The sequence below is a fragment of the Salvelinus fontinalis genome, chromosome 29, assembly GCF_029448725.1.
Source record: "Salvelinus fontinalis isolate EN_2023a chromosome 29, ASM2944872v1, whole genome shotgun sequence".
NCBI classification, from domain to species: domain Eukaryota; kingdom Metazoa; phylum Chordata; class Actinopteri; order Salmoniformes; family Salmonidae; genus Salvelinus; species Salvelinus fontinalis.
In genome coordinates this window covers 18,531,608-18,547,961 of record NC_074693.1, presented here as the reverse complement: position 1 = coordinate 18,547,961, position 16,354 = coordinate 18,531,608, and the positions used below count along the sequence as shown (strand labels likewise).

The following is a 16,354-nucleotide window of genomic DNA, read 5'->3' as shown; positions in this document are numbered from 1 at the left end:
CAATGTGAGTTGATACTACTAGATAATGATATGATGTATCAATGTGAGTTGATACTACTAGATAATGATATGATGTATCAATGTGAGTTGATACTACTAGATAATGATATGATGTATCAATGTGAGTTGATGCTACTAGATAATGATATGATGTATAAATGTGAGTTGATGCTACTAGATAATGATATGATGTATCAATGTGAGTTGATACTACTAGATAATGATAAGATGTATCAATGTGAGTTGATGCTACTAGATAATGATATGATGTATCAATGTGAGTTGATACTACTAGATAATGATAAGATGTATCAATGTGAGTTGATGCTACTAGATAATGATATGATGTATCAATGTGAGTTGATGCTACTAGATAATGATAAGATGTATCCATGTGAGTTGATACTACTAGATAATGATATGATTTACTATGTATAGTATGTCCAGTATCTTATGGTTACCTCTCCCCCTGTCCTTGACACTCTCCCTTCATCCCTCCCTCCAGGTGAGCAGTACGTGTGGCCACGCCCCCCAGCGTGTGTCTCGCTCAGTGGCGCCCTTTCCTGACCAGACCCCTGCTGCCCAGGCGTCCCGCAACCCACAGCCTTTACCCTACGATCCTGAGGAGACCTTGGCCGGTCGCCGCAGGTAATGCTGGGTTGAGAAGAGAGGGATTGAAGGATGAGGGAACAGACAGGGGTGATGAAGTAGAGCAGAGTAGAAAGAGGAATATAGAAGGTTAGAGCATTTAACGATTAAGAAATATTTAGGTCAAAGGTCCAGATGAATGGTAGGAGCTGGGGGAAAGGTCTAAGGTCCAGATGAATGGGTAGGAGCTGTGGGAAAGGTCTAAGGTTCAGATGAATGGGTAGGAGCTGTGGGAAAGGTCTAAGGTTCAGATGAATGGGTAGGAGCTGGGGAAAGGTCTAAGGTCCAGATGAATGGGTAAGAGCTGGGGGAAAGGTCTAAGGTCCAGATGAATGGGTAGGAGCTGGTGAAAGGTCTAAGGTCCAGATGAATGGGTAGGAGCTGGGGGAAAGGTCTAAGGTTCAGATGAATGGGTAGGAGCTGTGGGAAAGGTCTAAGGTTCAGATGAATGGGTAGGAGCTGGGGAAAGGTCTAAGGTCCAGATGAATGGGTAGGAGCTGGGGGAAAGGTCTAAGGTCCAGATGAATGGGTAGGAGCTGGTGAAAGGTTCAGATGAATGGGTAGGAGCTGTGGGAAAGGACTAAGGTCCAGATGAATGGGTAGGAGCTGGTGAAAGGTCTAAGGTTCAGATGAATGGGTAGGAGCTGGGGAAAGGTCTAAGGTTCAGATGAATGGGTAGGAGCTGGTGAAAGGTCTAAGGTCCAGATGAATGGGTAGGAGCTGGTGAAAGGTCTAAGGTCCAGATGAATGGGTAGGAGCTGGTGAAAGGTCTAAGGTCCAGATGAATGGGTAGGAGCTGTGGGAAAGGACTAAGGTCCAGATGAATGGGTAGGAGCTGGGGAAAGGTCTAAGGTTCAGATGAATGGGTAGGAGCTGGTGAAAGGTCTAAGGTCCAGATGAATGGGTAGGAGCTGTGGGAAAGGTCTAAGGTTCAGATGAATGGGTAGGAGCTGGGGGAAAGGTCTAAGGTCCAGATGAATGGGTAGGAGCTGGGGAAAGGTCTAAGGTCCAGATGAATGGGTAGGAGCTGGGGGAAAGGTCTAAGGTCCAGATGAATGGGTAGGAGCTGGTGAAAGGTCTAAGGTCCAGATGAATGGGTAGGAGCTGGGGGAAAGGTCTAAGGTTCAGATGAATGGGTAGGAGCTGTGGGAAAGGTCTAAGGTTCAGATGAATGGGTAGGAGCTGGGGAAAGGTCTAAGGTCCAGATGAATGGGTAGGAGCTGGGGGAAAGGTCTAAGGTCCAGATGAATGGGTAGGAGCTGGTGAAAGGTCCAGATGAATGGGTAGGAGCTGGGGGAAAGGTCTAAGGTCCAGATGAATGGGTAGGAGCTGGTGAAAGGTCTAAGGTCCAGATGAATGGATAGGAGCTGGTGAAAGGTCTAAGGTCCAGATGAATGGGTAGGAGCTGGTGAAAGGTCTAAGGTCCAGATGAATGGGTAGGAGCTGGTGAAAGGTCTAAGGTCCAGATGAATGGGTAGGAGCTGTGGGAAAGGTCTAAGGTTCAGATGAATGGGTAGGAGCTGTGGGAAAGGTCTAAGGTTCAGATGAATGGGTAGGAGCTGGGGAAAGGTCTAAGGTCCAGATGAATGGGTAAGAGCTGGGGGAAAGGTCTAAGGTCCAGATGAATGGGTAGGAGCTGGTGAAAGGTCTAAGGTCCAGATGAATGGGTAGGAGCTGGGGGAAAGGTCTAAGGTTCAGATGAATGGGTAGGAGCTGTGGGAAAGGTCTAAGGTTCAGATGAATGGGTAGGAGCTGGGGAAAGGTCTAAGGTCCAGATGAATGGGTAGGAGCTGGGGGAAAGGTCTAAGGTCCAGATGAATGGGTAGGAGCTGGTGAAAGGTCCAGATGAATGGGTAGGAGCTGGGGGAAAGGTCTAAGGTCCAGATGAATGGGTAGGAGCTGGTGAAAGGTCTAAGGTCCAGATGAATGGATAGGAGCTGGTGAAAGGTCTAAGGTCCAGATGAATGGGTAGGAGCTGGTGAAAGGTCTAAGGTCCAGATGAATGGGTAGGAGCTGGTGAAAGGTCTAAGGTCCAGATGAATGGGTAGGAGCTGTGGGAAAGGACTAAGGTCCAGATGAATGGGTAGGAGCTGTGGGAAAGGACTAAGGTCCAGATGAATGGGTAGGAGCTGGTGAAAGGTCTAAGGTTCAGATGAATGGGTAGGAGCTGGGGAAAGGTCTAAGGTTCAGATGAATGGGTAGGAGCTGGTGAAAGGTCTAAGGTCCAGATGAATGGGTAGGAGCTGGTGAAAGGTCTAAGGTCCAGATGAATGGGTAGGAGCTGGTGAAAGGTCTAAGGTCCAGATGAATGGGTAGGAGCTGTGGGAAAGGACTAAGGTCCAGATGAATGGGTAGGAGCTGGGGAAAGGTCTAAGGTTCAGATGAATGGGTAGGAGCTGGTGAAAGGTCTAAGGTCCAGATGAATGGGTAGGAGCTGTGGGAAAGGTCTAAGGTTCAGATGAATGGGTAGGAGCTGGGGGAAAGGTCTAAGGTCCAGATGAATGGGTAGGAGCTGGGGAAAGGTCTAAGGTCCAGATGAATGGGTAGGAGCTGGGGGAAAGGTCTAAGGTCCAGATGAATGGGTAGGAGCTGGTGAAAGGTCTAAGGTCCAGATGAATGGGTAGGAGCTGGGGGAAAGGTCTAAGGTTCAGATGAATGGGTAGGAGCTGTGGGAAAGGTCTAAGGTTCAGATGAATGGGTAGGAGCTGGGGAAAGGTCTAAGGTCCAGATGAATGGGTAGGAGCTGGGGGAAAGGTCTAAGGTCCAGATGAATGGGTAGGAGCTGGTGAAAGGTCCAGATGAATGGGTAGGAGCTGGGGGAAAGGTCTAAGGTCCAGATGAATGGGTAGGAGCTGGTGAAAGGTCTAAGGTCCAGATGAATGGATAGGAGCTGGTGAAAGGTCTAAGGTCCAGATGAATGGGTAGGAGCTGGTGAAAGGTCTAAGGTCCAGATGAATGGGTAGGAGCTGGTGAAAGGTCTAAGGTCCAGATGAATGGGTAGGAGCTGTGGGAAAGGACTAAGGTCCAGATGAATGGGTAGGAGCTGTGGGAAAGGACTAAGGTCCAGATGAATGGGTAGGAGCTGGTGAAAGGTCTAAGGTTCAGATGAATGGGTAGGAGCTGGGGAAAGGTCTAAGGTTCAGATGAATGGGTAGGAGCTGGTGAAAGGTCTAAGGTCCAGATGAATGGGTAGGAGCTGGTGAAAGGTCTAAGGTCCAGATGAATGGGTAGGAGCTGGTGAAAGGTCTAAGGTCCAGATGAATGGGTAGGAGCTGTGGGAAAGGACTAAGGTCCAGATGAATGGGTAGGAGCTGGGGAAAGGTCTAAGGTTCAGATGAATGGGTAGGAGCTGGTGAAAGGTCTAAGGTCCAGATGAATGGGTAGGAGCTGTGGGAAAGGTCTAAGGTTCAGATGAATGGGTAGGAGCTGGGGGAAAGGTCTAAGGTCCAGATGAATGGGTAGGAGCTGGGGAAAGGTCTAAGGTCCAGATGAATGGGTAGGAGCTGGGGGAAAGGTCTAAGGTCCAGATGAATGGGTAGGAGCTGGGGGAAAGGTCTAAGGTTCAGATGAATGGGTAGGAGCTGGTGAAAGGTCTCAGGTCCAGATGAATGGGTAGGAGCTGGGGAAAAGGACTAAGGTTCAGATGTTATTAGCAGATAGACTATAGATTGTAGACCATAGACTATAGACCATAGACCACAGACCACAGAGCAGGTGAGTTTTAGTAGTCAGTATTGGAGTGGAGTAGGTGAGTTGTATTAGTCAGTACTGGAGTGGAGCAGGTGAGTCGTATTAGTCAGTACTGGAGTGGAGTAGTTGAGTTGTATTAGTCAGTACTGAAGTGGAGCAGGTGAGTATTATTAGTCAGTACTGGAGTGGAGCTGGTGAGGTGTAGTAGTCAGTTTTGGAGTGGAGCAGGTGAGTTGTATTAGTCTACTGGAGTGGAGCAGGTGAGATTTAGTAGTCAGTTTTGGAGTGGAGCAGGTGAGTTGTATTAGTCAGTACTGGAGTGGAGCAGGTGAGTTGTATTAGTCAGTACTGAAGTGGAGCAGGTGAGTATTATTAGTCAGTACTGGAGTGGAGCTGGTGAGGTGTAGTAGTCATTGTCTGAGTGGAGCAGGTGAATTCTAGTAGTCAGTATTGGAGTGGAACAGGTGAGGTGTAGTAGTCAGTGATTGGAGTGGAGCAGGTGAATTGTAGTGGTCCGTGATGGAGTGGAGCAGGTGAATTGTAGTGGTCAGTGATGGAGTGGAGCAGGTGAGTTGTAGTGGTCAGTGTTGGAGTAGAGTAGATTAGTTGTAGTAGTCAGTGTTGGAGTGGTGCAGGTGAGTTATATAAGTTAGTGTTGGAGTGGAGCAGGTGAGTTGTAGTGGTCAGTGTTGGAGTAGAGTAGATTAGTTGTAGTAGTCAGTGTTGGAGTGGTGCAGGTGAGTTATAGAAGTCAGTGTTGTAGTGGAGCAGGTGAGTTATATAAGTTAGTGTTGGAGTGGAGCAGGTGAGTTTTAGTGGTCAGTGTTGGAGTAGAGTAGATTAGTTGTAGTAGTCAGTGTTGGAGTGGAGCAGGTGAGTTGTAGTGGTCAGTGTTGGAGTAGAGTAGATTAGTTGTAGTGGTCAGTGTTGGAGTGGTGCAGGTGAGTTATAGAAGTCAGTGTTGGAGGGGAGCAGGTGAGTTATAGAAGTCAGTGTTGGAGTGGTGCAGGTGAGTTATAGAAGTCAGTGTTGGAGTGGTGCAGGTGAGTTATAGAAGTCAGTGTTGGAGTGGTGCAGGTGAGTTGTAGAAGTCAGTGTTGGAGTGGAGCAGGTGAGTTATAAAAGTTAGTGTTGGAGTAGAGTAGATTAGTTGTAGTAGTCAGTGTTGGAGTGGTGCAGGTGAGTTATAGAAGTCAGTGTTGGAAGGGAGCAGGTGAGTTATAGAAGTCAGTGTTGGAGTGGTGCAGGTGAGTTATAGAAGTCAGTGTTGGAGTGGTGCAGGTGAGTTATAGAAGTCAGTGTTGGAGTACTGCAGGTGAGTTATAGAAGTCAGTGTTGGAGTGGAGCAGGTGAGTTTTAGAAGTCAGTGTTGGAGTGGAGCAGGTGAGTTATAGAAGTCAGTGTTGGAGTGGTGCAGGTGAGTTATAGAAGTCAGTGTTGGAGTGGTGCAGGTGAGTTATAGAAGTCAGTGTTGGAGTGGTGCAGGTGAGTTATAGAAGTCAGTGTTGGAGTGGTGCAGGTGAGTTGTAGAAGTCAGTGTTGGAGTGGAGCAGGTGAGTTATATAAGTTAGTGTTGGAGTAGAGTAGATTAGTTGTAGTAGTCAGTGTTGGAGTGGAGCAGGTGAGTTATATAAGTTAGTGTTGGAGTAGAGTAGATTAGTTGTAGTAGTCAGTGTTGGAGTGGTGCAGGTGAGTTATATAAGTTAGTGTTGGAGTGGAGCAGGTGAGTTTTAGTGGTCAGTGTTGGAGTAGAGTAGATTAGTTGTAGTAGTCAGTGTTGGAGTGGAGCAGGTGAGTTATATAAGTTAGTGTTGGAGTAGAGTAGATTAGTTGTAGTAGTCAGTGTTGGAGTGGTGCAGGTGAGTTATAGAAGTCAGTGTTGGAAGGGAGCAGGTGAGTTATAGAAGTCAGTGTTGGAGTGGTGCAGGTGAGTTATAGAAGTCAGTGTTGGAGTGGTGCAGGTGAGTTATAGAAGTCAGTGTTGGAGTAGTGCAGGTGAGTTATAGAAGTCAGTGTTGGAGTGGAGCAGGTGAGTTTTAGAAGTCAGTGTTGGAGTGGAGCAGGTGAGTTATAGAAGTCAGTGTTGGAGTGGTGCAGGTGAGTTATAGAAGTCAGTGTTGGAGTGGTGCAGGTGAGTTATAGAAGTCAGTGTTGGAGTGGTGCAGGTGAGTTGTAGAAGTCAGTGTTGGAGTGGAGCAGGTGAGTTATATAAGTTATTGTTGGAGTAGAGTAGATTAGTTGTAGTAGTCAGTGTTGGAGTGGAGCAGGTGAGTTATATAAGTTAGTGTTGGAGTAGAGTAGATTAGTTGTAGTAGTCAGTGTTGGAGTGGTGCAGGTGAGTTATATAAGTTAGTGTTGGAGTGGAGCAGGTGAGTTTTAGTGGTCAGTGTTGGAGTAGAGTAGATTAGTTGTAGTAGTCAGTGTTGGAGCGGAGCAGGTGAGATGTGGTAGTGTGTGTGTGTGTGTGTGTGTGTGTGTGTGTGTGTGTGTGTGTGTGTGTGTGTGTGTGTGTGTGTGTCTCTGTCTCTGTCTCTGTGTCTGTCTGTGTCTGTGTGTGTCTTGCTATTGTGTGTATCTGTGCACACGTGTGGCACCCTGTTTGACTGTGTTTGCTGCTAGCCTACTTTACTATGAGAGTGACAGTGAGCCTCCCTCTACCCTAGTGCATTATACACTCACTTTCCAGGAACAGGCTTAAATGAACAGAGTACTGATTCTCAGCAGGCCGATGGCTTTAGCAGAGTGGCCAGATTAATATCTTTTAGGCACACAAACCCTCACCTGCATTGCAAACGGCACCCTACTCCGTTTGTAGTGCACTACCATTCACTTTATAGTGCACTACTTTTGAGCAGAGTAGTGCTTTATAAAGGAAATAGGGTTCCATTTGGGACATAGTCACTCTCTACAGCTGAATATCTCCCTCTCTCTCTATGTCTCTCTAGGGATCTCCTTCACTGTCCCCACCATTAGACTCTTTAATTTCCTCCTTCATTCTATATCTCTTCCTCTCTGTCTCTCGCTCCATCTCATATAATGATGTTTAATTTGCCGGTTTATCTATGTTTCCTCCTCTCTCTTTCTTGCTCTCGCTCTCGCTCTCTCTCTCTCTCTCTCTCTCTCTCTCTCTCTCTCTCTCTCTCTCTCTCTCTCTCTCTCTCTCTCTCTCTCGCTCTCTCTCTCTCTCTCTCTCTCTCTCTCTCTCTCTCTCTCTCTCTCTCTCTCTCTCTCTCTCTCTCTCTCTCTCTCTCTCTCTCTCTCACTCTCTTTCTCTCGCTCTCTTTCTCTCGCTCTCTCTCTCTCACTCTCTTTCTCTCGCTCTCTGTCCACTCTCCCCTCCTCTTTGCTGACCAGCATTATTAGCTACGCTGTAATGTAATAATAATATAATCATTACCATTATTAATGATATTCTCTTTTTTCTCTTCTCCTCTCATCCCTCCCTCTCTCCCTCAGGGAGTTTATTTCCAGCCTGAGGGGATTCAGTTCCTTCTTCAGTGGTTTGGGAGAGGCTCTGTGTAGCCGGGAGCCTGCAGCGCCAAGCAACCACTCCCTCTGCTGGAACGGACAAGAAATGACAAACAGGTAAAGGACATGCTGATTGATGTCTGTGGATGCACCCCAAAAGGTACTGATGATCAAAGTAGAGCACTATAAAGGGAATAGGTTGCCATTATAGACACACCCTGTGTTTACTGCAATAGTCGGGTTTGTAAACCCAACTGATGCCTATACACAGTAGTATTGTGATGCTAAATACAGCATTGTACCAATCTAAACAGCACACTATACAATCTGGTTGTGGTTTTATTGGGATATAATATGTCTCTATCTCGTTCCATCATATAGAAGTGTCAGATGTACAAAATACATTCAACTTGAATGATCTCTATCCTTGAGTAAAGAGTGTGTAGGTCGGTTGAAGGTGAAGTTTGTGTAGAAGTGATGAGCTTTGCAGTGGAGCCTCATCTCCGACAGTGTGTGAGTGTAAATCTGGACTCTGTCTCTCTATGAGAAGGTTATTAATGTCAGTCGCACTTTCTCCTTCTTTCCTGCTCGGTTAATTGCTGTTTCGATCGCTCTCTCATCCTTCGCCCATGTCTCGCTGCACCCCACAGAACCCAATTTGGATTCTGCAATATTTCACTTCACCTCCTGTCTCCCTTGCTCCAGCATCGTAACTTTCTCTCCCTCTCTCCCTTGTTCTCTCTCTTCATCTGGCCCCAATTTTAATTTGCCTCACTTAGTTCGACTTTATTTCTCCTCAGATAATGATTTTATATTGATTCTAATCAATGCAAAAGCATCACTTCTGATTGAAATGAGAGGTGAGGGAAGTTAATGTTTTTCCCCTCAAGAAGCATATAAGTCTGTATAGCAACCCTAGATATAGGGAGAATCTCAATTGCTTACTCCTGGCATACTCCTCTCTTCTCTCCTCGCGCCTTATCAAAACCCATTGGATGAGAAAGCCAGTGGTCCCTCCCCTCTGACCTTCTGCTCCAATAGGTTTTGAGAAGGAGGTGAAGAGAGAGGAAAGAGGACACGAGGAGTATGCAGTTGAGATTCTCACGTAGTCACAATACATCTCCTCAAAGCTCGTATTCCTTACAAGAAAAACAGGGCTGTATTCATTAGTGCACACAGTAGCAAAACGTAACAAAATAAATTGCAACAGAAAACGAAAATGAGAGATTCTTATTGGACAAGTTTAGGTAGTCCCTCCCTAAATCAGTCTGTTTTCTTCTGTTTAGTGCCTATTGAATATGACCCATGGGGTCTTACTAGCTTCCTTCCTGTGTCCTCAATTCCAGACCCTTCAGTCTGTAGCACGCAGGCTGGCAGCCCTTCCTCAGTCACAGTGTGCCTGTCACAGAGGAGATGAGGACACTCTCAGAGATAAAAAGGCTTACTGCCTCGTCCAAGGGGGAAGAGAGCAGAGTGGCGAGGGGGCCGAGGTATCCTGGGGGGGGTGATTACGGGCCAGTGGAGAGAGGGTGATAGAGAGGGAATGAGACGGAGGGAGGAAGAGATGGAGATATGGTGAGAGAGGGAAGGAGGGAGAGAAGGAGAGAAAGAGGGAGAAAGAGGGGGAGAGGGTTAAAGATAAGAGACAGAGGGATAGAGAGGGAAAGAGATATAGAGGGTGTGGGATGGAGGGATTGTAATGTCCTTCTGCAACCAACTGTCAATGTCCTCTCTGAGAGAAGACTATATTTCCAACTGTCAATGTCCTCTCAGAGAAGACTATATTTCCAACTGTCAATGTCCTCTCAGAGAAGACTGTATTTCCAACTGTCAATGTCCTCTCAGAGAAGACTATATTTCCAACTGTCAATGTCCTCTCTGAGAGAAGACTATATTTCCAACTGTCAATGTCCTCTCAGAGAAGACTATATTTCCAACTGTCAATGTCCTCTCTGAGAAGACTATATTTCCAACTGTCAATGTCCTCTCTCAGAGAAGACTATATTTCATACTGTCAATGTTCTCTCGGAGAGTAGGGCAGGCTATATATATTTCCAACTATCAATGTCCTGTCTGAGAGCAGACTGTATCTCCCTCAGTTACCTTGTACCCCTGCACATTCACTCGGTACTGGTACCCCTTGTATTTTTCCAAGTTATTGTTACTCATTGTGTAATTATTATTACTTTCATTATTACGTGTTTTACTTTTCTATTATTTCTCTATTTTCTCTCTCTGCATTGTTGGGAAGGGCCCGTAAGCATTCCACTGTTAGTCTACACCTGTTGTTTATGAAGCATTCCACTGTTACTCTACACCTGTTGTTTATGAAGCATTTCACTGTTAGTCTACACCTGTTGTTTATGAAGCATTTCACTGTTAGTCTACACCGGTTGTTTATGAAGCATTCCACTGGTAGTCTACACCTGTTGTTTATGAAGCATTTCACTGTTAGTCTACACCTGTTGTTTATGAAGCATTCCACTGTTAGTCTACACCTGTTGTTTATGAAGCATTTCACTGTTAGTCTACACCTGTTGTTTATGAAGCGTTAGTCTACACCTGTTGTTTATGAAGCATTTCACTGTTAGTCTATACCTGTTGTTTATGAAGCATTTCACTGTTAGTCTACACCTGTTGTTTATTAAGCATTCCACTGTTAGTCTACACCTGTTGTTTATGAAGCATTCCACTGTTAGTCTACACCTGTTGTTTATGAAGCATTCCACTGTTAGTCTACACCTGTTGTTTATGAAGCGTTTCACTGTTAGTCTACACCTGTTGTTTATGAAGCGTTCCACTGTTAGTCTACACCTGTTGTTTATGAAGCATTCCACTGTTAGTCTACACCTGTTGTTTATGAAGCATTCCACTGTTAGTCTACACCTGCTGTTTATGAAGCATTCCACTGTTAGTCTACACCTGTTGTTTATGAAGCGTTTGTCTACACCTGTTGTTTATGAAGCGTTCCACTGTTAGTCTACACCTGATGTTTATGAAGCATTCCACTGTTAGTCTACACCTGCTGTTTATGAAGCATTCCACTGTTAGTCTACACCTGTTGTTTATGAAGCATTTCACTGTTAGTCTACACCTGTTGTTTATGAAGCGTTAGTCTACACTTGTTGTTTATGAAGCGTTGCACTGTTAGTCTACACCTGTTGTTTATGAAGCGTTCCACTGTTAGTCTACACCTGTTGTTTATGAAGCATTCCACTGTTAGTCTACACCTGTTGTTTATGAAGCGTTCCACTTTTAGTCTACACCTGTTGTTTATGAAGCATTCCACTGTTAGTCTACACCTGTTGTTTATGAAGCATTCCACTGTTAGTCTACACCTGTTGTTTATGAAGCATTCCACTGTTAGTCTACACCTGTTGTTTATGAAGTGTTAGTCTACACCTGTTTTTTATGAAGCGTTCCACTGTTAGTCTACACCTGTTGTTTATGAAGCATTTCACTGTTAGTCTACACCGGTTGTTTATGAAGCATTCCACTGTTAGTCTACACCTGTTGTTTATGAAGCATTCCACTGTTAGTCTACACCTGCTGTTTTTGAAGCATTCCACTGTTAGTCTACACCTGTTGTTTATGAAGCGTTCCATTGTTAGTCTACACCTGATGTTTATGAAGCATTCCACTGTTAGTCTACACCTGCTGTTTATGAAGCATTCCACTGTTAGTCTACACCTGCTGTTTATGAAGCGTGTGACAAATACAATTGGATTTGATTTGAGTCAAATCTTCTTTTCTTCTCATCCAGTTTATACCAAAAGGGCTTAACGTATCATAGCTTTTACACAGGGCAGATTCATCTCCAGCTCAGAATGCCTCTCACACTATTTCTGTAGACACATCGAGGTCTGAGCTAAATGTGTCTCTCGTCACCTGTATCCAAGATCAGAGGAATGACACCTTCACATCATCTCAAATATGTTTTTAAACACTCAGGGTGCCTCCTCACACCACACAAAAGGATGTGGGCAAACTCACAGCACTGAAAATAAACATGCCACTTTTCTCTTAGTAATCTAATGTCATATTCAAGTTGTGTCCCTATCTAAATATTGCAGAATTTGTTAGTGCAAATTCTATTTATTTTCCACCACTTCATTCACACTTTGCTCTTTGTGTGTCATTATGCAACACTGAGATGCAGCTCCTAGCCCATAGCATGTATCATAGCTATTAACATCGAATCACTAGCCGTCATCAGCCTATCATGACCTACACTACCAAAAGTACACTACACGACCAAATGCTCGTCCAACATCTCATTCCAAAATAAAGGGCGTTAATTAATATGGAGTTGGTCTCCCCTTTGCTGCTATAACAGCCTCCACTCTGGAAAGGCTGTCCAATAGATGTTGGAACATTGGAAGCAAGTCCCCGCAGCATTCAGCCACAAGAGCATTAGTGAGGTCGGGCACTGATGTTGGGCGATTAAGCCTGGCTCGCAGTCTACGTTCCAATTCATCCCAAAGGTGTTCGATGGGGTTGAGGTAAGGGCTCTCTACAGGCCAGTCAAGTTCTTCCCCACTGATCTCGACAAACCATTTCTGTATGGATCTCGCTTTGTGCACAAGGACATTGTCATGCCAAAACTGTTGCCACAAAGTTGGAAGCATTGAATTGTCTAGAATGTCATTGTATGCTGTAGTGTTAAGATTTCCCTTCACTGGAACCAAAGGGCCTAGCCAGAACCATGAAAAACACCCCAGACCATTATTCCTCCTTGAACAAACCTTACAGTTGGCACTATGCTTTGGGGCAGGAAGCATTCTCCTGGCATCCGCCAAACTCAGATTCGTCCGTCAGACTGCCAGATGGTTGAGCGTGATTCATCACTCCAAAGAACGCGTTTCTGCTGATCCAGAGTGATCCAATGATCCAATGGCAGCAAGCTTTACACCTCGGCCATGGAAACCCATTTCATGAAGCTCCCGACGAACAGTTCTTGTGCTGACGTTGCTTCCAGAGGCTGTTTGGAACTTGGTAGTGAGTGTTGCAACAGAGGACAGACAATTTTTACATGCTACGCGCTTCAGTACTCGGCGGCCCTTTTCTGTGAGCTTGTGTGGCCTACCACTTCACGGCTGAGCCGTTGTTGCTCCTAGATGTTTCCACTTCACAATAACAGCACTTGACTCATTGGAAAGGTGACATCATATGATGGTGCCACCTTGAAAGTCACTGAGCTCTTCAGTAAGGCCATTCTATTGTCAATGTTTGTCTATGGAGATTGCATGTCAGTGTGCTCGATTTTATACACCTGTCAGCAATGGGTGTGGCTGAAATAGCCGAATCCACTCATTTGAGGGGTTGTCCACATACTTTTGTATATACAGTGTATGTCCTCTATCTGCTGGTAGTATATCACATGTCTCTGTATTATTAATGTGATTAGAAGGATAAATAACGGTGGAAATGTAATTAAGGGTTTAATGAAAAGTATGAGTTAGGTGGCACCGTATTAATGAGGAGCTGATGGATGATGGAGCGGGGAGGAGAGGAGTGGGGAGGAGGGAGGAGGGTTGGTGAGAGAAGTGTTGGGAGAGGGGGGTGGAGGAGAGGGGGTGTGTCATAGAGATATGAACAGCCTATGGCTTCACACTGTGCCACCGCTCCTCCCTACATCTGTTGGCTTCTTCAGACACTCCATTTCCTCTTCCTCTTCCTCTGACCTCACTTTCCTTTCCTGTTCTTAGCAAACCATCACTTTCCTTTCCTGTTCTCAGAAAACCATCACTTTCCTTTCCTGTTCTCAGAAAACCATCACTTTCCTTTCCTGTTCTCAGCAACCCATCACTTTCCTTTCCTGTTCTCAGAAAACCATCACTTTCCTTTCCTGTTCTCAGCAAACCATCACTTTCCTTTCCTGTTCTCAGAAAACCATCACTTTCCTTTCCTGTTCTCAGCAACCCATCACTTTCCTTTCCTGTTCTCAGAAAACCATCACTTTCCTTTCCTGTTCTCAGCAAACCATCACTTTCCTTTCCTGTTCTCAGAAAACCATCACTTTCCTTTCCTGTTCTCAGCAACCCATCACTTTCCTTTCCTGTCCTCAGCAAACCATCACTTTCCTTTCCTGTCCTCAGCAAACCATCACTTTCCTTTCCTGTTCTCAGCAAACCATCACTTTCCTTTCCTGTTCTCAGAAAACCATCACTTTCCTTTCCTGTTCTCTGAAAACCATCATTTTCCTTTCCTGTTCTCAGCAAACCATCACTTTCCTTTCCTGTCCTCAGCAAACCATCACTTTCCTTTCCTGTTCTCAGAAAACCATCACTTTCCTTTCCTGTTCTCAGCAAACCATCACTTTCCTTTCCTGTTCTCAGCAAACCATCACTTCCCTTTCCTGTTCTCAGCAACCCATCACTGTCCTCGCTGGTTAAATTGTCCTTACCGTTTAAACGCACATTTGTCTCAATGAAAGTTTGATTGCCAACTTGTAATCCTAAAAAAAATGAAATTAGTTATCTCTGGTTTGTTCAGCCATTTCGATGAGTTAGGGTTAGAGTTTTGGGATAAACGCCGAAAATAAGGTTAACACAGGCTTAGGAGATCTGATATGTTTTGTTCTATGAGATAATATCAGTCAGTTAACTGAAGAAAAAAAAAAGATGCCATACCATTTCTCTCTGTGAGGATCGAAGCTGGAGACAGGACAAAGTAACGATGCAGACACAGGGAGCAACCGGGGGAGCAGACAGTTATAGACAGGGAAATCAACAACGGGAAGGAATCCAGGTGCGTCCAATGAGCGCTGCTGTGCGTAGTGATGGTAACAGGTGTGCGTAATGAAGGGCAGCCTTGCGCCCTCGAGCGCCAGAAAGGGAGAGCGGGAGCATGTGTGACAGCTCTCTATGAGAGGATATACTGTAAGATAACATCAATAATTTTCACCCTTATCGTGATGGTGCACAGGCAGCTAGCTATGCCTTAGTCTGTGTGAGCCAGTCATCCTTTAATCAGTTTCACATTCCTTTGGGGGGTGTGTTCCTCTTCTATTCAGCTGTGTAAACACACCTGTCTGGTTGCGTACGTGGGGCCATTCTCCGAGGTTGACATGCTGATAGCATCAGAGTTTGGCTCATAAAGGGTTAAAGCCAGGCGTAGCAGAGAGCACGACAGCACCTGGGAGAATGCTTTAGTACAATATAACACAGAGGAAGAGTTCCAACCTGGGCTGCTTCAGTACAATATAACACAGAGGAAGAGTTCCAACCTGGGCTGCTTCAGTACAATATAACACAGAGGAAGAGTTCCAACCTGGGCTGCTTCAGTACAATATAACACAGAGGAAGGGTAACAACCTGGACTCTGTCAGTACAATATAACACAGAGAAAAAGTTCCAACCTGGGCTGCTTCAGTACAATATAACACAGAGGAAGAGTTCCAACCTGGGCTGCTTCAGTACAATATAACACAGAGGAAGAGTTCCAACCTGGGCTGCTTCAGTACAATATAACACAGAGGAAGAGTTCCAACCTGGGCTGCTTCAGTACAATATAACACAGAGGAAGAGTTCCAACCTGGGCTGCTTCAGTACAATATAACACAGAGGAAGAGTTCCAACCTGGGCTGCTTCAGTACAATATAACACAGAGGAAGAGTTCCAACCTGGGCTGCTTCAGTACAATATAACACAGAGGAAGGGTAACAACCTGGACTCTGTCAGTACAATATAACACAGAGAAAAAGTTCCAACCTGGGCTGCTTCAGTACAATATAACACAGAGGAAGAGTTCCAACCTGGGCTGCTTCAGTACAATATAACACAGAGAAAAAGTTCCAACCTGGGCTGCTTCAGTACAATATAACACAGAGGAAGAGTTCCAACCTGGGCTGCTTCAGTACAATATAACACAGAGGAAGAGTTCCAACCTGGGCTGCTTCAGTACAATATAACACAGAGGAAGAGTTCCAACCTGGGCTGCTTCAGTACAATATAACACAGAGGAAGAGTTCCAACCTGGGCTGCTTCAGTACAATATAACACAGAGGAAGGGTAACAACCTGGACTCTGTCAGTACAATATAACACAGAGGAAGAGTTCCAACCTGGGCTGCTTCAGTACAATATACAGAGAGGAAGAGTTCCAACCTGGGATGCTTCAGTACAATATACAGAGAGGAAGATTTCCAACCTGGGCTGCTTCAGTACAATATACAGAGAGGAAGATTTCCAACCTGGGATGCTTCAGTACAATATACAGAGAGGAAGAGTTCCAACCTGGGCTGCTTCAGTACAATATAACACAGAGGAAGAGTTCCAACCTGGGCTGCTTCAGTACAATATACAGAGAGGAAGAGTTCCAACCTGGGCTGCTTCATTACAATATAACACAGAGGAAGGGTAACAACCTGGGCTGCTTCAGTACAATATACAGAGAGGAAGTTCCAGCATATTTTTCTCCCTCCTCCTCCACCTACCTACCTCAGACTACGCCTCTGCAGGATCTTATCCGTCTGGAACTGGGGCTTTCCATTCTGTGATTCAGGCTATCAAATCAAATGTTATCACTACTCTACGTAGTAAACCGAC

At 45.3% G+C, this 16,354-nt stretch overlaps 1 protein-coding gene across 1 annotated transcript in view; it reads left to right on the top strand.

Annotated features, from left to right (window-relative positions):
- The window catches only part of gpc3 (glypican 3), a 413,930-nt gene that overhangs the window by 182,863 nt on the left and 214,713 nt on the right, over positions 1-16,354 (top strand). The window contains exons 4-5 of the mRNA XM_055888482.1: positions 506-648; positions 7,795-7,923. Coding sequence (XP_055744457.1) covers positions 506-648; positions 7,795-7,923 — 272 coding nt within the window. The remainder of the gene's footprint in view (positions 1-505; positions 649-7,794; positions 7,924-16,354) is intronic.